The sequence below is a fragment of the Papaver somniferum genome, unplaced genomic scaffold (assembly GCF_003573695.1).
Source record: "Papaver somniferum cultivar HN1 unplaced genomic scaffold, ASM357369v1 unplaced-scaffold_46, whole genome shotgun sequence".
NCBI lineage: Eukaryota > Viridiplantae > Streptophyta > Magnoliopsida > Ranunculales > Papaveraceae > Papaver > Papaver somniferum.
Window position 1 is genome coordinate 445,198 of NW_020647193.1, and position 21,724 is coordinate 466,921.

At 37.8% G+C, this 21,724-nt stretch overlaps 4 protein-coding genes across 5 annotated transcripts; 1 reads left to right on the forward strand and 3 right to left on the reverse strand.

Moving 5' to 3' along the window:
* Window positions 1-2,468: 2,468 nt before the first annotated feature.
* LOC113342641 (MLP-like protein 423) lies at window positions 2,469-3,183 on the reverse strand. The gene is made up of 2 exons (XM_026587117.1): window positions 2,961-3,183; window positions 2,469-2,863 (listed from the first exon to the last, which is right to left on the reverse strand). Exons 1-2 carry the CDS (start codon window positions 3,073-3,075, stop codon window positions 2,592-2,594), a joined length of 387 nt encoding a protein of 128 aa, XP_026442902.1. The 5' UTR covers window positions 3,076-3,183; the 3' UTR covers window positions 2,469-2,591.
* Window positions 3,184-4,674: 1,491 nt separating this feature from the next.
* Window positions 4,675-5,422, reverse strand: LOC113342692 (MLP-like protein 43). The gene is made up of 2 exons (XM_026587152.1): window positions 5,180-5,422; window positions 4,675-5,089 (listed from the first exon to the last, which is right to left on the reverse strand). The coding sequence occupies exons 1-2, from the start codon at window positions 5,367-5,369 to the stop codon at window positions 4,803-4,805; spliced, it is 477 nt and encodes a 158-aa protein (XP_026442937.1). The 5' UTR covers window positions 5,370-5,422; the 3' UTR covers window positions 4,675-4,802.
* Window positions 5,423-6,960: 1,538 nt separating this feature from the next.
* LOC113342644 (70 kDa peptidyl-prolyl isomerase-like) lies at window positions 6,961-10,267 on the forward strand. 2 transcript variants are annotated; one of them, XM_026587118.1, is made up of 12 exons: window positions 6,961-7,171; window positions 7,277-7,363; window positions 7,506-7,766; window positions 7,863-7,940; window positions 8,068-8,148; window positions 8,285-8,479; window positions 8,608-8,694; window positions 8,780-8,946; window positions 9,034-9,156; window positions 9,240-9,386; window positions 9,483-9,610; window positions 9,703-10,267. In XM_026587118.1, exons 1-12 carry the CDS (start codon window positions 7,021-7,023, stop codon window positions 9,803-9,805), a joined length of 1,608 nt encoding a protein of 535 aa, XP_026442903.1. In that variant the 5' UTR covers window positions 6,961-7,020; the 3' UTR covers window positions 9,806-10,267. The 2 variants fall into 2 exon arrangements, with proteins under 2 accessions (XP_026442903.1, XP_026442904.1); XM_026587119.1 differs by having other exon boundaries at window positions 7,073-7,171; window positions 7,287-7,363; window positions 9,703-10,266.
* A 10,001-nt stretch (window positions 10,268-20,268) lies between these two features.
* LOC113342680 (MLP-like protein 43) lies at window positions 20,269-20,845 on the reverse strand. Its single transcript, XM_026587142.1, has 2 exons — window positions 20,656-20,845; window positions 20,269-20,528 (listed from the first exon to the last, which is right to left on the reverse strand). Exons 1-2 carry the CDS (start codon window positions 20,843-20,845, stop codon window positions 20,269-20,271), a joined length of 450 nt encoding a protein of 149 aa, XP_026442927.1.
* Between the last annotated feature and the right edge of the window lie 879 nt (window positions 20,846-21,724).

Genomic DNA, 21,724 nt, shown 5'->3' on the forward strand with positions numbered 1-21,724 from the left:
GGATCGTATTATTTGGGGAAAGAAGAACATGGTAGTAGGACGGAAAATCAAAAGCTCAAGCTCTTTAGAAATCAAAATACTAAAATCCTAGAGAGTACTCCGGGTGTGTATCATAATAGTATAGCTTGTTACTGGAACAATCGAGAATATTACAATGGTGAATAGGTTTATTTCTCCCTTGAAATTTGTAACCCTAAGAGGCATGAGAAGTTAATCATCGTCTCCCGTTTCAAAGATAGGGTGGGTGGTGATTCGATGGGTGAACAAATTAGAGGATTTCGTTTTGGATACGACCTCTTGAGCAACGAATATAAGATCATGTGTATCATGAGATATAAAGGTGAGTATGAATATTACATCTATACACTAGGTAGCACTAAACCATGGAGACAGATTAATAACCCATGGCCAAAACTACGTCCACTAGATACATTTCCATCTAATAATATAATGAATGTACCGCCAATCTCTTGTAATGGAACTATCTTTTACGAGAATGTAAAAGATGAATCAGAGCGCGAAAAATACAAACTTCTAGATTTGGTAGCGTTTGATCTCCATGATGAGAAGTTTCAAATAGTTGAACTTCCGGGTGATGATGAGTTTGTTTCTGCTTATAATAAGAATGACATGTATCCAATGGAGTACAAAGGATGTTTTTGTTACTTAAAGATACAGAAAACACTTGGTTTTTATAGAGGTAACGTTATACTACATATATTGAAAGACATACTGAAACAAGTTTGGGTTAAGGAAATTATTCAGTTCGATCTTCCAAGAGAGTTGGACATTCCTGCTCGTAGTCTTAATCCCGATGTTGTAAATTTTTCTAACCAGGTCATTATGTATTGGGGGTGGTACGACAAACAACGAATTTTAGCCATTATGCTTTAAGCTCAATCTCAATGTCGCTCGTTGAAGGGAATGAAAATGCTGCTCGGTGTTGAAGATTAAACCACGGTATAGTTTGTGGAAGCAACTAGTTGAAGTTACTGCTGTCTTAATTAGTGAAGAAACAAGAAGAAGTTGATGTTGTTATGTGGGAGCAACTAGGTGAAGTTGACGCAGTAGTATGGAAGAAACTAGGTGAATTTGATGTTGTCTGAAGTAAAGCAATAGTGGAAGTAACCAGCAGGAGTTGGTATCGTATATGGAAGCAACCAATACAAGTTGACACGCGTTATTGTAAACGTGTAGTAAACTTGAGAAACAAGTTTGCCAGTATTAGAGTTTGGTTACATATAGAATTTTACGTATAGAGTTTAGAATTTTCTAGAAGTATCTTTGTTTTAGAGTTTGATATGTTAGGAAAGAGTCTTTGCTTGAGAGTCAAGTTTATTAAACTATAAGTAGGCTGCTGAGCCATGAGATTATTTACATTAATAGAGAGTACTGTTTTGAGTACTTGTTTGATTCATTAAGTCCTTGATATCAGATTTTCTACACTCGGCTTTATATATAGCCCAAAATTATGCTGACGTGAATATGTCACTAAAAAATAGGATTCGATCATTTACTGTTGACAACCATAATTATCCAAGGACCACAAACTGATTAGAGCCGCTACGGCTCCGAGGTGGCTGGTTCTTATTTGAGTTCACCTGTTGCGTACTGCACTAACTGATTCTCCCCACTTTAGAAAGTTGTGTACGAGGTGAGTTATGAATCTATTCCGATTCCCTTCCCCTTTCATATTTTCTTTTGAAAAAACGCCAAGATGCGATAATAGAATGAATTGCTAATTAATGTCTTAAACACCCAAAAGAATGAGTCCTGTTATTAGGAGGGAAAGAATGGATACGAGGAAGGAAATAAAAGGAAATAGAAATTCTGAGGAGGGATTGACTTCTTAATAAAATGATGAAATGTCTATAATATCCTTTATATTAGTTACCATTACGTCACTAACCTCCCAACTAAGGAATATAGTCTTACAAACACTTCCTTCCCAGCGACAAATCTTATGATACGAAGAAAAAAAAAAGTCCGCTGCAACTGTAGTTTAGTATTAGCAAATCCATATCCAAAAACATAATAAGATGACAAAGTTGGATATAGAGATTATTATAAAAGGTTTATCAAGATGATCATCCGACTTTTCCTCTTCTTTCATTTCCATATCATCAGACAAAGCTAGATCTGAATATAATTTCCTCATTAAAGTTCTTCCATAAGTAGACAACTCAAAATCAATATCACTTGGAACAAACAAATTCCATCAAAACCCAAAATTTCTATTAAACCTTTCATTTTAGAAATTCTAATTAATTTGAGGTACAATCAAGAATTAGTCCAACACTGCTAATATCCGCATAATGAACTCCAGTCATTGCTTGTTGGATGCTCTCGTACTTTAACAAAATTAATTAGAGACAACATATTTTATATTTATACATTTATTTATTTAGATTATTAGATAAATATCTGTTAAGTCCAATTTAAAACTTTATTAGATTTTTTTTTTAAAATTTTCTTTAATTTTTTTTTGAAGCCACAACTTTATTAGATGTCTAACATGTTTAAACATGAAGTACAAACATGTAGCTTCCTGCAACAGGACTTGACATATATGTATAAGCAGATCAATCTCTCTACTCTTCCTTGAGCAAATTGGTATCCAATTCCTTGAAAAAATCTTCAACCCATTTCTTTATGTATGTTGGATCAGGGACTTCTTCATTTGCTTTCTGATATCGCGCAGACCACTTCACAAGGCATTTATAGTTTCCATCACTCTGTGTGGAAGCAAAACTTGTGAAACCATTTTTGAGCTCTCCTTCAATAACCGTGAATGTTACTGACATATTTTTATGGTCAACCGCAGTTACCTCCACTTTTGTCATGACGGCACGAGGTTTATCTCCTGTAACCGTAAACAAATTTGGCTAATAAATAGTAATTACGGATTCACTGACAAGGGGAAAATAATTGGACGTTAGACAGTTAGAGACTCTACGTACCCATTACAGCATAAGTCTGAAACATAAACACTTCCCACACGAACTTCGCCAACTCCGGGAATAATTTGGACATTGAGGACAGTTTGAGGAGCATATTTTGGAACGTTGAGTGCATCACGAGTCATCATAGAGTGAAACCTCTCTGCCAAGCACTTAGCTTTATATTCAACCTCAAGATTACGAATTTCAGCCATTTTAGTCTTTGAATTAGACCTCAAGGTTATGTCGCTCAATCAAGGGAATGAAAATGCTGTTTGGGTTTATATATAGCCCAAAAATTATGCTGTCGTAAATAAATCACTAAGGAATATGATTCGATTAGTTACATATTGATAGGAGCAGCTACGGCCCCAAGGTGGTTTGTTCTTTGTTGAGTTCACCAGTTTCGTACACTTCTCTTTAGAATAGAAAGTGGTGTACTAGGTGAGCTTTAGATATATTCCGATTCCCTTTATCTTATATATTTTTTTTCTTTTTCGGAAAAGCTAGCTTTTCAAAACTCACAATTCCAAAATGGGATAGTAAAAGATACTAACAGTTAGGGAGGAAGGAAAAACCGAATTTGGGACAACGGTTCTACATTCACCGTTGAAAAAACCCAGATCTATCCCGTGACACCAATACAGAGGTAGCCCCACTCCACCGCAGAAACTAGCAGGGCCCACCTGTATTAGTGCCACGGGATAAATTCCGATTTTCTCCACCGTGAACAAATCATTTTTCGAATGTGGGGTGGATTCCTCCATTCAATAGGTTTAGTTTCGATCCAGCAACTGGTGCAAAGTTGTGAAAATTTCTTTGCAGTTTGTACAACAAAGCTACTACTAACATTCTAGCAACTCATGTTGCGCGTGCCAAAATCGCATTTGAATCTGGAAAACCTAATAATACAAAGCATACAGAGATTGGGATACTATGGTCGAACATGAAAATATAATAACGCTAACAAAAAACATAGTATTTCTTTTCGCACTTGGAAAAATGAACCAAGCAATTGAATGACACCTTGAAGTATACATAATCTTCTTGAGCAGGTTCATCTATAGAACTTGTACAAGAATTGACAAAAGGAGATAAATGTCAGTATACCTGATCATAAGTTAGGATAAGCGTAAAATCAAAATAAAAAATTATTATCTAGGGGAAATCTTTTTATAAATCCACAGTAAAGTCAACTTTCCTTCTAGTCAAAATGGCTTTGAGGCTTTCCCCTAACAATTATCGGACAAAATGAATAGCTAATTTGTGTCTTAAACACCCAAATCATATGATCTGGTGCGGCACGGAAGCAACTTGATCTAATGGGGTACTGAGTTGATATACTTATTTGAGCAATGATATAACAAGCATAGTATAGATAGGGTTCATTAGGCTAATTGAAATAACTTTTCAACAGGTGCACCGAATTTGCTCTTTTCTCAATCCTAAAAGAAATCTCTAGTTGCTTTCCTGCTGGGGTCTAATCTATTTTTTCAGTGGTTTTTCACCGTAGTTCCATTATTTTTATGATGATACTGGATTTGGAGATTTGAAATTTTCTCATGGCGGCTTGAAAATGCACCGGACAAATTTACCAAGATCAGGATTGATTCAAACTGATCTTTCCACAACAAGTAATTTTTCCAATCGAGTTTCAAGGGACGGTTTCAGTTGTAACTACAATCACTCTCAAAAATTATTTCTTGCCATATCTGCTCACCATGTTTACGCAAGATTAGTAGGAGACTGCATATTTTATAAATTTATTTAGATTAGAAAAATATCTGTTAAGTGCATATTACAACTTTATTTAGATATCTCTCTCTATATATAGTCATCTTGGTAGATGATCCATCTTTTCTACTATTCCTTGAGCAAATTGGTATCCAATTCCTTGGTAAAATCTTCCAGCATTTTCATAAAGTATGTCGGATCAGGGACATCTTCATTTGCTTTCTGATATTGTGCAGACCACTTCCCAAGGCAATTATAGTTTCCATCACTGTGTGCTGGAGTGATAGTAAGTGTATTAGCAAAACTTGTGTAATCATCCTTGAGATGTCCTTCAGTAACTGTAAAAGTTATTGACATGTTTTTATGGTCCACCGCAGTTACCTTCACTTTAGTCATGACGGCAGAAGGTTTATCATCTGTAATATCATGAATAAATTTGGCTAAGAATATTACAGATTTGGTGAACAAGAGTAATTAGATGTCAGACAGTTAGAGACTTTACGTACCCAGTAGATATTCCCAAACATAAACACTTCCCACGCGAACTTCACCGTCTCCGGGGAAAACTTGGACTTTGTGGACAGTTTGAGGAGCATATTTTGGGAGCTTGAGTGCATCACGAGTCATCATGGCGTAAAACTTCCCTGCAGAGCACTTAGCTTTACATTCAACCTCAAGTTTACGAATTTCAGCCATTATTCTTTAAATACAACCTCAAGGTTACGTCGTTCAGTGAAGGGAATGAAATGCTGTTCGGGTATTTATAGCCCAAATTTAATTACGCTTACGTGAATATGTCACTAAAGAATATGATTCGACTAATACATATATACGGATTTGACAATAGCAATGTGGTCACAGCAGCTACGTCTCCAAGGTGGTTGGTTCTTACTCTTGTTGCGTACTGCACTAGCTAGTTCTTCCCACTTTAGGTAGAACAGAAAGTCGTGTACGAGGTGAGTTTTGGATTTATTCCAATCAATCCATTCCCCTTTTATTTTTTCTTTAGAAAAAGCGCCAGAGTTTATAATTTCAAGATAACCTAGTGGAACGTAAGAAACTGGATCAAATCGGGTACTGAGTTGATATACTTCTGTGTTTGAACGGTTTCTAAAGCAGTAACACACAGTGTCACCCCTAGCTGACAGAATTCTAACAGAGAACAGGTGTCACTAACCAGTCTCTAGCAAACTAGTGGCAAAGCTTTATGCTGAGTCTGGTGACCGGTGGACCGGTTGTGATGTTGTTTCCTTTGAGGCTTCGGTGGAAAAGAGAAAAGTGAAACGGAGATGATATTTGGTGTTAAGCAAGCATAAGCAGAATGTGAAATTCTGCCGTAATTTGACATCCCGTTCTATATTTTTTTCTTTTTGTCGTCTACTCCCTCGCGGAATTTGGTTTGTATTTGTCACACGGAATGGAAAAAATAATGTTTTCAAGATAAATTTTTCTACATATTTTTTATTTACGATACATAGATAATTGTGAATGAGAATAATATAAGGGTAAAACAGGGAAAAAAAAGAATAATACGAATTCCAAATAATTTGCTTAATTTAAGAGAATTGACCCCCTTCACCCATATATGTGCTACGCAGGAAGTATGTTTTTATTTTCCCGATTGATGTCTGTTGACGTGTGAATATGAGTTTAGTCCTACACGTCCTACAATGACAACATTTTTTTCTAGAATAGTATTAGAGAGCTTGCTTCCATTGTACTATGTTCTTCCTTAAATAGGTTTTTCCCCAAACCCTTCTTCTCATGACATCATGCAACATGCCATAAAAACTTTTTTATTTACGGCCATTGACATTCCTCCTAATGTGATCTCCTTCTACTTCCTTATTTATTATATCCCTATCCTTTCTATTCTATGGATATATATTTTATTGGGCTTGGGCTTTAGTCCTCAAGTTCCCTATGTTTCATGTTGGACTTGTCCTCCTTTTAGGGACTACCTATCCGGGTAATTATTTTTATGTATCAACAATGTCCAGTCAAGAAACTAACAGATTGGATGAGGGTCTGGAATTAAAATTCCGTCTGACCATCTCGTCCCATCGTTGGATGTTGGATCAGATGTGCATATAAAAACCGAAATCTTCCACACATTAGATCGTCATAGGTACTAGTATCAGGCGAAAACCCGACTAATCCAGACCTTCACACAACCCCTCATTTTTTTAATGGACCTTCGATTAGCCCAGTCCGGCTCATAGAATTCGGCCCATGTTACGCTACCTTATCATATCACCAACAACAGAAAACTGAAAAACTGAAACGGCTTATCTTCAACTCAACCCCATAAACTCTGTTTTCTCTTCTGTTATCATTCTTTACAGCCATGGACTTGGATATGTCTTCCTTCAAATTGTACTCCCAAAAAGAAATTCTCGCTGAAGATTTTAAGGAAATTGGAACTCAGGGATTGAGAAAACGTGTTACTCAACAGGGAACTTCATGGAAGACTCCATTTCCTGGAGATGAAGTTGAAGGTATAATTTCACTCAACAAAATCCTACTATTTGTTTGAAATCTCTTTATTTCCTTCTTCCGTCTCAGTCCTGTTTGAATAAAATGGTGAAAATTTTCATTTCTAGTACATTACAGTGGATGCATCCAAGGTGGTTCGAGTTTCGATTCGAGTTGGGATAGAAATACTCCATTCAGATTCAAGTTAGGACAATGTAAGTTGTAATCTAATTATCTACTTGAATTGTGGTAGAATTTCAGCTTCTAATGCGTACATTTTTCAGTACTGTCGTAAAATCGATTATCCAAACTATAAGTAGTGTCCAATTTTAATTTCAGCTGCTATATGAATATTAGGTGAAGTTATCAAAGGTTGGGATGAGGGAATTTCAGCAATGAAGAAAGGTGAAAGGGCAGTTTTCATGATTCCGCCTCACTTGGGTTATGGCGAAATGGGTTCTCCACCAACCATACCTCCCAACGCCACACTAATATTCGATGTAGAGTTGCTATCATGGACTAGCATCAGAGACTTAACAAATGATGGTGGAGTATTGAAAAAGATAGTCAAAGACGGCGAGGGATGGGCTACTCCAAAAGCTTCCGACGAAGTGCTAGGTATATTTCTATCCTCTTTCCGAATGTCCACAAAAAAGTGGTTTATCTACTTGGGATCAAAGAATCTAACATTAATCTTGTTGTTTTTGTGTTTAGTTAAGTATGAAGCACGGTTTGAGGATCAAACATTAATATCGAAGTCGGAGGAGGGTGTCGAATTCTATGTTTGCGATGGTAATTGGCCTTTCGAAAGAATCTACTGTACTACTTCAGTAAAATTTGAAGACCCTTTTCTTTTATTTTCAATTCACTAAATTTTTGTTATGTACATTTCTTGTTTAACGTTTATTACTTTGAGCAGGTTATCTATGTCCTGCAGTCGCCAAGGCCGTAACAACAATGAGGAGAGGGGAGAAAGCAGAGTTATCGGTGAAATTTTCATGTAAAGTAATATCATGCATCCTAAAGTTTAGATATCTTGATTATGCAACACAAATTAATACTACATTTGTCATGAGGTGCTATAAGTTAATTGCAAAAAGTCGGAATCAAAGCTTATCTTTTTTGTTTATATACAGATGGTATAAAACAGGTTGGAATAGATGCATTTGGAAGTGGTATTGGGGTTCAATCCAATCAAAATATGATAATTGACCTTGAGTTACTATCCTGGAAAAGCGTCATTAACGTTGTAGAAGACAAGACAGTAATTAAGAAAATTTTAAGAGAAGGTGAAGGTTTCGATCACCCAAATGAAGGTTCAGTTGTTAAAGGTATCCCCTACTGGTTGGCAACTCATTATCCATTATTGACACGGCAACAAAACAAATTACCGGTATCACATCATCTTCAAGGGCATTGTATGTGTCTGATTATGCAAAAACTTTTTCCTGTTGTGCAGCGAAATACACTTGTGAATGCGAGGATGGAACAGTCATCGAGAGCAAAGGCTCTGACGATGATCCTTATGCATTTATATGTTTTGAAGGTATGCACGTCGTGTTTTGCTTCTGCGAAATTCCAACTCTTATATATTACTGAACTGAGGTTAGTTTTTGGCAATATTGTTTCAGATCATATTCCAGAGGGTTTATTCAGGGCAGTTGTGACCATGAGAAAGGGTGAAAAATCGCTTATAACTATCTGCTCCGAGTACAGTTCCAACATTGTAGTCTCTAGAAGTACTGCTCCAACAAACAGAACACTAATTTACGATGTCGAATTACTTAGCTTTACAAAGGTTTTCCAACTTTTCAAAATTCTAAGTGGCTTTCCTAACTTTTCAAACTTATGATTTAGTGTTCTAATACATGTCTTTCACGCATAGGAAAAGCCGCACTGGAAAATTGAAACTGCTGAAAAATTAGAGGCTTGCGAGAAAAAGAAAGACGAGGGAAATAGATTGTTCAAGTGTGGGAAGTTTTGGTGTTCGTCAATGAAATATGAAAAGGTTGAAGGTCGTTTACATTATATAGAATGTGGGGAGCCGTAACAGAATTTCCATGCTAAGACTAAGAGTTACATTTTTTTCAGGCAGTCAAGTGTGTGGAATTCGATCACTCCTTCACAGACGAGGAAAAGACCAGGGCAAACGCATTAAGGATATCATGTCATTTGAACAATGCAGCTTGTAAGCTTAAACTCGGGGATTACGTTGAAGCTTCAAAATGTTGTACCAAGGTTTATTTTTATGGTTCAATATAGTATTCCACTCTCTTCTAACATAATATAGTGTGCTACATCATACTCATACTATTTACAAGCATTCGTTGATAGGTCTTAGAACTTGATCCTTCAAACGTCAAAGCCTTATATCGAAGATCGCAATCGTACTTAGAAACCCGGGGTTTAGAGAAAGCTGAGATTGACATAAAGAAAGCTCTTTCCATTAATCCAAATAACAGGTTTGTGCCTTGCCGCTTTCTTTCATTTTTCTATGCTTTTGGGAATAATTTCTTGTTCTTATTATTTTTTCCTATATTTTCTGAATGCATAGAGAAGTGAAGCTAGAGTACAACAAGTTAAGAAACAAGAAGAAGGAGTACGCCAAGTATGAAGCAGAGATTTTTGGTACAATGTTTTCGAGACAGGGCAATTAGAGATTTTTGGTAATTCGAGCGCAACCAGCTACGGTGCGCTCATTAGTGTTTCGCTACTTCAGCATATAGAGTGCATTGTTGACGTAGGATTATTGGGTGTTCACGGAATGGAAATTAGCTGCGGATGTTGATGTGTGTTCATCAGATTTTACGTGGTTCTGCCTTTCAGCAAACTAGATACTGAGTTTCATGTTGTTGTCACAAGGACCATAAATAATGTTCAATAATAATTTCACAAGGACTTGGATCGGATGCATTACTCATCCAAGTTTCCCAAGTCCAAATATACACCTCTTTCCTCTTTCCCCATTATATCATTATGGAGATGAGCATGCATCATAATTAGGCACTTAAATTACTCCCCATTATTTAGGTGTAAATTCTGTAACTCCTGCATGTAACCGTTTTGGTGTAACTGATGAAGATATTATACGGAAGGCCTATGATAAGTAACCTCCCCAAATCACACTTTCACCTCACAAACACTAAATAGTCCTCAAATTTGGAAAACTCTCCTCTCCGATCACTCTTGTACTTATCATTGCAACAAATTGGTTTAGCATAACTCCGGCGGAAAGAGAAGAAGATGACAGGTAAAGATTATTAGATTGGTCTAGTTTGTCTGTTTCCCTGTCCCTGTTGCTATTTCGCTTCTGTTTCAATCCAAATACATTTTTACCCTTTTTTTTTTTTTTTTTTGGATATTGTCACAGAATTTATGGATGACGTTCACTCGGATATCTTGTTAAATATCCTCTCTCGAGTACCAACTGAGTCCGTTTTGGAGTGCAAATTGGTGTGCAAAAAGTGGGAAAATCTCCTCAGAAAAAAGTACTTCATGAATATGCACTTACGCCACCTGATTAACCAACTCTATGGTGGCGATGCTGCTGCTGCTGATGTTGGTAAGGTGGAGATGGGGTTTCTTTGTACTGGTAAAGTCAATGAACTGAACAGATACGAGTTGCTTTACTATGGAAGACTACTGCATAATGATAAGATTAATACCGATGAGGATTACACTTGCAAGGCAATAACACTTACAGAGATCATGAAACGTCCTTCAATGCCTTCTGATATGCGCGGGGAATACTTGGTTGGTTCGTGCATTCGAAATCCCACTCAAAATCATCTAAATAACGTGAATTCGAAATCCCATTCAAAATCATCTAAGCTTGTGAATGCTACATTGAATTTAATTATCCTAATTTATATACAGAACAGAAAAATCCCAAACTTTTATGAATCCTAGAAATAAATTTTCATTCCGTTATCAAATTAATCACTTAAACATTTTATTAATACATTCAAGTTTAGTTACACCCTGATTTATATATAAAACTGAACATTCCTAATTTTTGTGAACCCTAAAAATAAAATTTCAGCCGATTATTGAGGGTTTGATTTTACTTACTTGTTTGTATTATATTTAGCTCTGACATACTTATTCAACGAAAGGAAACCCTAACTTTTACTGCTCCTTCCTTCTTCTTTTAGTCACCAGGGCCTCATGCTTCTTTCGTTAACTCGTCATACCCATAATCATCACACACCTTAATAGTAAACTGAAAATCAACTCGAGCTAATGAACTAAGAAGACAATGTTGTGTTTCTATGAATCTCTCAAACTCGCCTCTTGTTTCTGGTTATGAAGAAGAAGATGGAAGCCGACAAATGCTTATAGAACAATAGGTTATTTAGGTAATTCTGCACATTGACGATATCCCGTGAGAAGAGATATTGACCAGTCAATATCGCGATAATGACCGTTTGGATGGAAAAAGAGACGGTGGGGCATTTTCCCATAAATTTTGTTTTGTGGGGCATTTTCTCTATGGGGCATCGAAATATAGGGCATTTTTCCAATTTTCCCTTTGGGTTAAACACAAACTTCAGACTCTTAGTGTAACACCCGTGTTTTTAGCATGGTGCATGCTAAAAGATACGCCATGGCCCGATATGAAGCTTCATGCAAAGCTCTCCGTTGTTCGGTAAGAGGTAGATTGGCTTAACGTCAATATCACGCCAAAATGACGCATTATGTTTGGCATTTGGCTAAGGGTCAAATCTCGCATCAAATAATGCATTAGGCCAGTTGGGTAGGTGGCCTCGAATTTGCAGCGTAATCATTGCGCATTATGAAGGCTATTGGCCTAGAACCAATATCGCACAATCATTGTGCATCAGGCCAGAGAGGGATGGCTGAACGAGTGTTCCGCAATCATCACGCGCAATCATTTCACCCAATCATCGCGAATGAACGCAATCATTGCACGCAATCATCGTGAAGGAACGCAATCATTGTGCGCAATCATTACACGCAATCATTGTGCGCAACCATTGCACGCAATCATTGCGATGAACAGTGAAGCAGGCATGTCATTTTGGTACCTTTTTCATACTTGTAGAAATTCCATTAAGACATATATAGGGAGGAGTACTTGGTTGAAGGTGCATATGCGGACTATGTACCAAGTAAGCTTCAAAGCTTAGCCGAAAGAGTATAAATGATTCCTAAGGCTCATTTATAGTTGTGTAGCCTCTCGAAGAGGGCATTTGATGCTTAGGCATCACTATGCCATGTCGCAGACCCGATGAAGCATAATCATTGTGCATCTCGACGAAATAGCCTATACGGACTAAGCCATTACCATTTTTGCTAGGCTACGACCTTGCAAACGAGTTGGTTAATCTTTTGTCCCTTCGTGGATGAACTACGGTCTGTGCTTGATCCCATTAGAGTAGGGAAGGGTACGTAGGCAGCCGCAATGAGTTGCACCATTGTCGGTACAACACTTTGTCGCTCATATCATCTAATTGTGAGATGATTGCGACATCCTGGACTCTCATATCGTTTGTCTTGGTAGCTCGACGCAAAAGATGATTGTGTCCAAACTTGATGAGGCAAGTTGCATTCCATTCACTGATGCTCATACTTCCTATCAAGGCGTTCGGTAGGATAAAAACCCGAGTGTCGTAATTTAGCTCAAGAGGAGTGCATTTTGATGGGAAATGGCCCAAAGATCAAGACATGTTGATCTATAGAGCCACATGGTCACCAGAATTCGGACAAATTCCATCGTTTAGGGCCTCAAAAGGCCGTTTTATTTTCGCCGTTTTAAGAAAGTTTTGCTTACTTTATAAACCTTTCGCAGAACAAGGGTAAGTTGGAACGGTGTGGAAGCTAAGTTAGTTGCACCATGCTCCACGAGCACGCTTGCAATGGCAAATGGACATGGATTTGCCTTGTTTGAAGGACCGGATCGTAGATTCATCATGGCGCACCGGGGAAGTTATGGCCTGCGGTGCAACGCGCCAAAGGCGTAATTTTCTGGTCCGTCACAGTTGGTATCAGAGCAAGTTCCGAGAAAACTCTAGGGACTTGTGCAGGGTGGACTCGTCAAACGAGCATTGTTTCCTTCTAAAGGAAATAGAGTTGGAGCGTAGGCTAACTTTTGCGCAGAAAGAAGTTTGTAACTGCTATGCCAGTTGTTATGCGAATCGAGTTGAGCTTGTTTAAGTACTGTGAGTTTGACTGGCCTAAGTGGCACCCCACTTACGAGTGGATATCCGGAAGACCGTCTGGGACGGTGGGTAGACAATGGGACTGATCATCCCCACACATTGGAAACTGGCCAATGGTGTGCGTTGTCAGGCCCAGCTAGCATCCCACTTACCGTCAAGGACGGTGGGCAACTGGAAGCTGTTCCATATGGTACTACAAAAAGAAGTGGCCTGTTGCGTTATACTCGTGCCAAACCTTTGGCACCAACTTTGTGAACTGTAGGGACTCCTGCGTGTGTAGTATGGGATGCACATTCAGGATACCTTGTTGAGGTATTCTTTTGGCACTGGCCAACTGAGATTCTTGGTAATGTTGTGGACTTTTTTTGTATTCCTGAGTATGCAGTATGGGATGTTTGCTCAGAAAGTCTAAATTGATGTTCATGACAACTTGAAGAAACCCGTGATCTCTGAGCATCTGGTATGGGACTTTTGCTCAGGAAATCCAAACCGAAGAGATTGTCCACAATAGCTTTGATTTTGAATTTCAAGGACGAAATTCTTTGAAGGGTGTGATAATATAACACCCCGTGTTTTTAGAATGGCGCATGCTAAAAGATACGCCATGGCCCGATATGAAGCTTCATCCAAAGCTTTCCGTTGTTCGGTAAGAGGTAGATTGGCTTAACGCAAATATCACGCTAAAATGGCGCATTATGTTTGGCATATGTCTAAGGGCCAAATCTCGCATCAAATGATGCATTAGGCCAGTTGGATAGGTGGCCTCGAGTTTGCAGCGTAATCATTGCGCATTATGAAGGCTATTGGCCTAGAGCCAATATCGCACAATCTTTGTGCATCATGCTAGAGAGGGCTGGCCGAACGAGTGTTCCGCAATCATCACGCACAATCATTACACGCAATCATTTCACCCAATCATCGCGAATGAACGCAATCATTGCACGCAATCATCGAGAAGGAACGCAATCGTTACACGCAATCATTGTGCGCAATCATTACACGCAATCATTTCACGTAATCATTGCGATGAACAATGAAGCAGGCATGTCATTATGGTCCCTTTTCCATACTTGTAGAAATTCCATTAAAACATATATAGGGAGGGGTACTTGGTTGAAGGTGCATATGCGGACTATGTACCAACTAAGCTTCATAGCTTAGCCGAAAGAGTATAAATGATGCCTAAGGCTCATTTATAGTTGTGTAGCCTCTCAAAGAGCGCATTTGATGCTTAGGCATCACTATGCCATGTCGCGGACCCGATGATGCATAATCATTGTGCATCTCGACGAAACGGCCTATACGGACTAGGCCATTACCATTTTTGCTAGGTCTGTGATTGATCCCTTTAGAGTAGAGAAGGGTATGTAGGCAGCCGCAATGAGTTCACTACGGGAAAAATCATCATTGACGACACAAGATAAGAGTTGCAGTACCCCTATGACAACTCCATTTCATGCATTGTGGAACGGGGGTATTGTAGAAAGTCCAAGTTTTTCTACAATGGTTGACAAGTGTTGTAAAGGGTGATGTGATTCATGGTTCGACAATAGTTTGTCAATGTTGTGATTCTCTTTCGATTTTTTTTGATAACCTAACACAACTCTTGCTTGTATTGTAGAACAATCGTGGACAACATAAGTAGCATATCGTAGAAACATATGCAACAACAATTACCAGTATAGTCATAATGTCTAACACAACACCCTTAAGGATTGTAATATTTAAAGTAACAACTTCTGTTTTTAGTAGATGAATACGAAAATACAACTTTTGTTTGGAGTTGTGTGCATAATACTATTTTGAAAAAAAATTAGGGCCGAAATCGAATTGCCGAAAATAATTCACATTCGCATTAACGTACCAGTGTAACACATTTACATTCATTCAAGTTAACCTCCTAGTCTTAAACACACATTCAAAAATGGCAGTGATATAGATGTTTGTTACAAAAATGGAGTTTCCAAAACACACTCTAAAAAGATTAAGATGTATATGAGAACATTCACCCTAGTATGCAACTGTGCTGATTCGAATTTGGAATCGTGTAACTGCTCACCATTGACTTGCTGGTATCAGTGATGAGAATCCCAGGAAAACACAAACCTTTCGTTCCCATCACCATCAAGAGGATATGCTTAGTTTACGGAAAAACCATTTAAGCAACAGCAGCTGCTGCAAAATGTTGTGCACCAATAATCTTTCCGTTACAGAAGTTGTTACTTGTTGCTGCTGCACCACATCCTTGAGATTTTGTGAAAAGTCATGCACTATCAGTTGACATTCCGTAGACAAACCAAGAATATCTCGGCACCAAGGCTCAACGACAGGCGGTGTCTGTATTGGAGCGCTGCATCTCTTGAACGCATAGGAGAATATTTAAACATGGTGACCTGCAACAGACAACATATTCCACATGATGTCCAAGGCCTCCGGCTACTAATTGAAACTTTAACTAGAAGGAATCACATGCTAATAAATTTATGCACAGAGATGACTTATAATTGTATCTTTAGTACTTCTTTCACATTGCTGCAGAATAATTTACCAGACTGGGCATATTGCAAGAAATCTAATGTATGACATGACAATTTAAATGATTTTTGCGGGACGTGCCACCGAGACATCCTTCATTTACCATACTGTCTCATTGAGTAATTGCCTGCTTTCGTCTTTCTACGAACTTTGGGTGTGTAAAATTTCCAATATAAACAGGGATTCAATGCAAACTGATAGGGTCATCAAACACAAATTCTAGGGTTTTCGCAAAGACATACAGTGTTCTGTCCAAGAGGGGAGCGAGCTTAAAACTAAGCCCTCTCCATCTGCTTTCCAATCCCCATCATTCAATAAAACAAACACCATAACCTGGAACAAGCATCAAACATAATTGGTTCCAAATTCAACACCCTTTAAACAGAAACTGGAATTCATCGTAGGAAGTTAAGAAATCATGCTCAATGTTTGATAAACATTCAATAAAAAGAGAATATAAACACCTTATTTCATCAATAGGAAAAATTGGTAAATTACGAAAAATGAACCCTAATTTAATTTCCCTAAACCAAATTAAGAAAACATGCAATCATGGTTTTTAAGATCTATCCAAGTTATGAATTGAAATAATGAAATCAATCAATAACACCTTGATCAAACAAAAAAACAATTCAATTAGGGCAAACAAATTTTTTCAAAAACAAAACCAGTAAGGAAGATCCCTACCCTATCTCTCGTGTTGCACCAACAATTGATAAACCCCAAACATTTTAGTTGAAACTCTTGTGTCGGGGGAAAAGAAGATACTCGGTGCAAATCGTTGGGTTCCTTTCTGTGAACAAGGACGAGTAGCAGTGTAGAAGAAGAACCCATCACAAATCGAACCAAAAGAAAAGGTAAATCCGATAGATGTTAGGGTTTTGGATGAGATCAAGATGAAGTAAAATAGGGTTTGTGATGATTCAGTATGAAATCGAAAAGAGAATCAGGTATTTGGGAAATCAGTGAATTAGGGTTTCGTGGAACCAAAAAATTGACAGTCTTCGGCGAAGATTAGAGATGGATTGCTGCATCTCCTCTCGTCTTTTGAGAGTTAGGGTTTTCTGTGTTAGAGAGGAAGATAAGAGATGGAAAATTAGTGAAGGGAAATGAGAAACCATAACTTCCCATGAATATCAACAACAACAAATATGCACCGGAAATTGATGAGTTTCTGTGACTGAGGTTGTGATGTTTTTCACCGGAAATTGCAGATGAGAACTAATATGGGTCGATTCAATCAAGAAATGAAGATGAAGAAGATGGATTGAGAGAAGAAGAGAGGTGTTCTTCGGGGGAGAGGAAGATGAGAGGAAGAAAGAGAGAAAGAGATAGAGTTCGAGTGGTTGAGGAGGGTTTGTGGGTGAATGAAAATGTTGGACGGACCAGATTTTGTTTGATCCACTCATACGGATTGGGAAAATAATTTCACGGTTGAGATTGTATTTTGGGATGCTCATACGGATTAAGAAGCATGTGTGTTTTTCTTTGTGCTAATACGCACTCATGTATTCGGTTTTATTATCAACCTTCGACACGAAAAAAATCCAAAAAAAATATGAATAAATTTAGCATATTGTTATCGACATTCTGATATAAAAAAATCCAAAAAATGTATAAGAATGAAGCTGAAAAATAAGAAATGAATTCGATAATTGGTGTGTTTCTTTGTGCTTTTGTGCTTTCTCTTTGTGCTTCCGGTTAGAATTTCGACTAGTTACATAGGTCATGAAGTAATTTCGACTAGTCATACAGGTCATGAAGTAGCTTTAGTTCACATTAGTAGCATGATACATCATTGAAATCGATAAATATGAAGCTCAGTGTCGATTCAAACTTCAAATGTGGTATAACGACATACAAACTATGAACCAAGAAGCTCTGAGAGGGTTCTGACTTCAAAATTAGCATGATACATCATCAAAATCGATAAATATGAAGCTCAATGTCGATTCCAACTTCAAACTTTGTATAATGGCATATAATCTATGAACCACGAAGCTTTGAGAGGGTTCTGACTTCAAAATTAGCATGATACATCATCGAAATTGATGAAAATGAAGCTCAGTGTCGATTCAAACTTCAAGTTCGGTATAACGAATTACAAACTATGAACCAAGAAGTTTCAAAGTGCAAAAAAACGATGAATCCAACCATTTACTGGTAAGATTCCATGGAAATATTCTACGAACCTTAAACACACACAAAACTTGGTAAGAACGATTAATCCATCCATTTACAGGTAAGATGCCTTCGGAATATTCTAATGAAACCTTAAACAAAATATATTTTTGCATATTGTATGCATACCAGGCTCTGAGATCGAAACCTGGCCGGGAGTGGACTACTATAAGTCAGAAACTTGGTAAGAACGACGAATCCATCCATTTACAGGTAAGATTCCTTCGGAATATTCTACGAAACATTAAACAAACCCTATTTCTGCATATTGTATGCATACCAGGCTCCGAGATCAAAACCTGGACGCGAGTTGACTACTCTAAGTCAGAAACTTGGTAAGAACGACGAATCCATCCATTTACAGGTAAGATTCCTTCGGAATATTCTACGAAACCTTAAACAAACCCTATTTCTGCATATTGTATGCAAACCAGGATCCGAGATCGAAACCTGGCCGCCAGTTGACTACTCTAAGTCAAAAACTTGGTAAGAACGACAAATACATCCATTTACAGGTAAGAGTCCTTCAGAATATTCTACGAAAACTTCAACACACCCTATTTCTGCATATTGTATGCATACCAGGTTCCGAGATCGTAACATGGCCGTGAGTGGACTAGTTTAAGTCAAAAACTTGGTAAGAACGACGAACCCATCCATTTACAGGTAAGATTCCTTCAAAATATTCTATGAAACCTTAAACAAACCCTATTTCTGCATATTGTATGCATAACAGGCTCCCAGATCGATCCTGGCCATGAGTGGACTACTATAAGTCAAAAATTTGGTAAGAACGACGAATCCATCCATTTACAGATAAGATTCATTCAGAATATTCTACGAAACCTTAAAAAATTTGTAAAGATGAACCCTTTACATGTAAGATTCCATCAGAATATTCTCTGAAACCTTAAACAAACCCTCTTTTGGATATTTCTACCCAATCTCAAAAAGCCTAAATTTCTAGAATTTAGTGGGGGGTGTTAGAGAAAATAGTTTTTAGCATAAGTGAGAAAAATTTAGTAGAACCGGAGACCAAAATAATTTTTTGCAGAAGTGAGAAAAATATAGCAGAAATGAGAATCCCCCAAACCTCATTTTTTCCCACATTCTATATTTTAACTTCAACAACACTTATAAGTGTTGTTATACATTTCTATTAAAAAAAAAAACCTAAACTTGTGAAATGTAAGGATGGTTGATGAGCTAGACATCCATGCATTAGGTTCATGTTCGAATCTCCCCTCTAACGTATTTTTCATTATCATATTTTTGTGTTCTTCAACAACACTTGTGAGAATTGTGATAGGCTAAGTCACTACACTTATGAAACAAAGTTGTTATACCTAAATGTCGTCACAACAGTTTTTCTAAAGGAGTTGTCGTTTGTTTTCTTAGCGCAACCCCTTGTTCCTAAGGGTTGGTAGTGATGATATACGACAACTCTTCCTTTGAAACCAGTTGTAAAACATAGGACTTTCTACGATGTATAGCGAAGTGTTGTAAATCTCCAGTTGTAGATGTATATTTTTCCCGTAGTGGTTGAAGCATTGCTGGTCCAGCACTTTGTCGCTCATATCATCTAATTGTGAGATGATTGCGACATCCTGGCCTCTCATATCGTCTGGCTCGGTAGATCGACGCAAGAGATGATTGTGGAAAAACTTGATGAGGCAAGTTGCATTCCATTCACTGATGCTCATACTTCCTATCAAGGCGTTCGGTAGGCTAAAAACCCGAGTGTCGTAATGTAGGTCAAGAGGAGACCATTTTGATGGGAAACGACCCAAAGATCAAGATATGTCGATCTGTAGATCCACATGGTCATCAGAATTTATCCAAATTCCATCGTTTAGGGCCACAAAAGGCCGTTTTTGGCGTTTTAAGAAAGTTTTGCTTACTTTATAAACCCTTCGCAGAACAAGGGTAAGTTGGAACGATGTGAAAGCAAAGTTAGCTGCACCATGCTCCACGAGCATGCTTGCAAGGGAAAATGGACGTGCAATTTCCTGGTTTGAAGGCCCGGATCGTAGCTTCATCAGGGCGCACCGGGGAAGTTATGGCCTGCGGTGCAACGCTCCAAAGGCGTAATTTTCCGGTCCGTCACACTTAGACTCTCCTTACCAACAGCAAAAACATGTACCTTCCTTCAACATGCATGACTTTAACACACACGCACACACACACACACACATATAGTTGTCTAGGTTGATTAATCTTGTCTACTCTTCCTTGAGCAAATTGGTATCCAATTCTTTGGTTAAATCTTCCAGCAATTTCATAAAGTATGTTGGATCAGGGACATCTTCATTCGCTTTCTCATAATATACAGACCACCTCACAAGGAAATTATAGTTCCCATCCCTCTGCAATGGAGTTATTGTAAGTGTGTAACCAATACTCGTATAATCATTTTTGAGATCTCCTTCTAAAATTGAGCTAGTTACTGACATGTTTTTATGGTCCACTGCAGTTATCTTCTCTTTAGACATCAAGGTAGAAGGTTTATCACATGTAATTACGAAAACGTTTGGCCAAAAATTAGCAGTTACGCATTTACAGAACTAGATGAAAACATTGGATGTCAGATAGTTACAGACTTTACGTACCCTGTACATACTCGGAAACTAATACAGTTCCCACATGAACTTCACGGTCTCCGGGGAGAACTTGGATACTATGAATCAATTGAGGAACATATTTTGGAAGCATGTGTACATCACGAATCAGAACAACATATAACTTCTCTTCACAAGACCTTGCTTTACATTCTATCTCAAGGTTATGAATCTGAGCCATTACAGCAAATACTGTTATGAAAGTAAAAAGTAGTAATTATAGATATATAGCTAGATCGACGAATGATTTTTATATCTGAAGAATTATTTTTATATATAGCCCATAATAATATATGCTCATGTGAAAAAATCACTAAAAAATATGATTCGATTACATTGTGAATGATAACAATTATCCGAGGACCGCCAATGGGGCAGTGATTTGAATAGCCACTGGGGGTGCGTTACAGGTATGCAAGCTTTGTATTTGCAGGAAATCCTACAACCACATCCATTCAATATTATGTAATTCTTTAAATAATCATGGTGAAAATCATTTGTTTATTCATCAATATCTTGAGATTGAATACGAAATATTACAAAGACTTTACTTGTTCTCCAAATAAACTTTCTCTCTCCTAATTTCTTGTCTAACACTCACCTTGGAGATCTCTCTCAATACACAATTTCCTTCCCTTTATACAGGGTATTACATAGTGGATGACAACTAATAGATCCCCTATTTTCGGAATCATTGTGCGTTACAATCGCTCATATACATTCGCTCAACTTCGCACACTTTACACCTTCACATAGATCATCACACTTTACTCGTGGCTATGCTGACATCATTAAATACGTCATCCTAATTTTAGCATGCACGATGGTCTTCGCCTACATTAGATGATCCTTATTTCGCATATGTAATGAATGTGCGATATTTCACTCCTACATTTTGCCTCTTATCTCATCGTTCTCTTTATAGAGTGAGCGATGTGAGAAATTTTGAATCCAACTTATCGCACATATTTACTTCTTCATATTTTGTTTTGCCAACATTCTTTCAGCCTTTCTTTCTGCACATGTCGATTCTTCTGCTTTTTACCGATACAACCCGTCT

What these genes read in the sequence shown, in the direction of transcription:
- LOC113342641 (XM_026587117.1), bottom strand. Translation starts at nt 3,075, where the DNA reads ATGCACTCAACGTTCCAAAATATGCTCCTCAAACTGTCCTCAATGTCC. An exon ending in TCAGACTTATGCTGTAATGG is followed by an intron (nt 2,864 to 2,960) that starts GTACGTAGAGTC and finishes TTACGGTTACAG; the next exon opens with GAGATAAACCTCGTGCCGTC.
- LOC113342692 (XM_026587152.1), bottom strand. Translation starts at nt 5,369, where the DNA reads ATGGCTGAAATTCGTAAACTTGAGGTTGAATGTAAAGCTAAGTGCTCT. An exon ending in TGTTTGGGAATATCTACTGG is followed by an intron (nt 5,090 to 5,179) that starts GTACGTAAAGTC and finishes ATGATATTACAG; the next exon opens with ATGATAAACCTTCTGCCGTC.
- LOC113342644 (XM_026587118.1), top strand. Translation starts at nt 7,021, where the DNA reads ATGGACTTGGATATGTCTTCCTTCAAATTGTACTCCCAAAAAGAAATT. An exon ending in CGAATTCTATGTTTGCGATG is followed by an intron (nt 7,941 to 8,067) that starts GTAATTGGCCTT and finishes TACTTTGAGCAG; the next exon opens with GTTATCTATGTCCTGCAGTC. An exon ending in GTTATCGGTGAAATTTTCAT is followed by an intron (nt 8,149 to 8,284) that starts GTAAAGTAATAT and finishes GTTTATATACAG; the next exon opens with ATGGTATAAAACAGGTTGGA.
- LOC113342680 (XM_026587142.1), bottom strand. Translation starts at nt 20,845, where the DNA reads ATGGCTCAGATTCATAACCTTGAGATAGAATGTAAAGCAAGGTCTTGT. An exon ending in AGTTTCCGAGTATGTACAGG is followed by an intron (nt 20,529 to 20,655) that starts GTACGTAAAGTC and finishes TGATGTCTAAAG; the next exon opens with AGAAGATAACTGCAGTGGAC.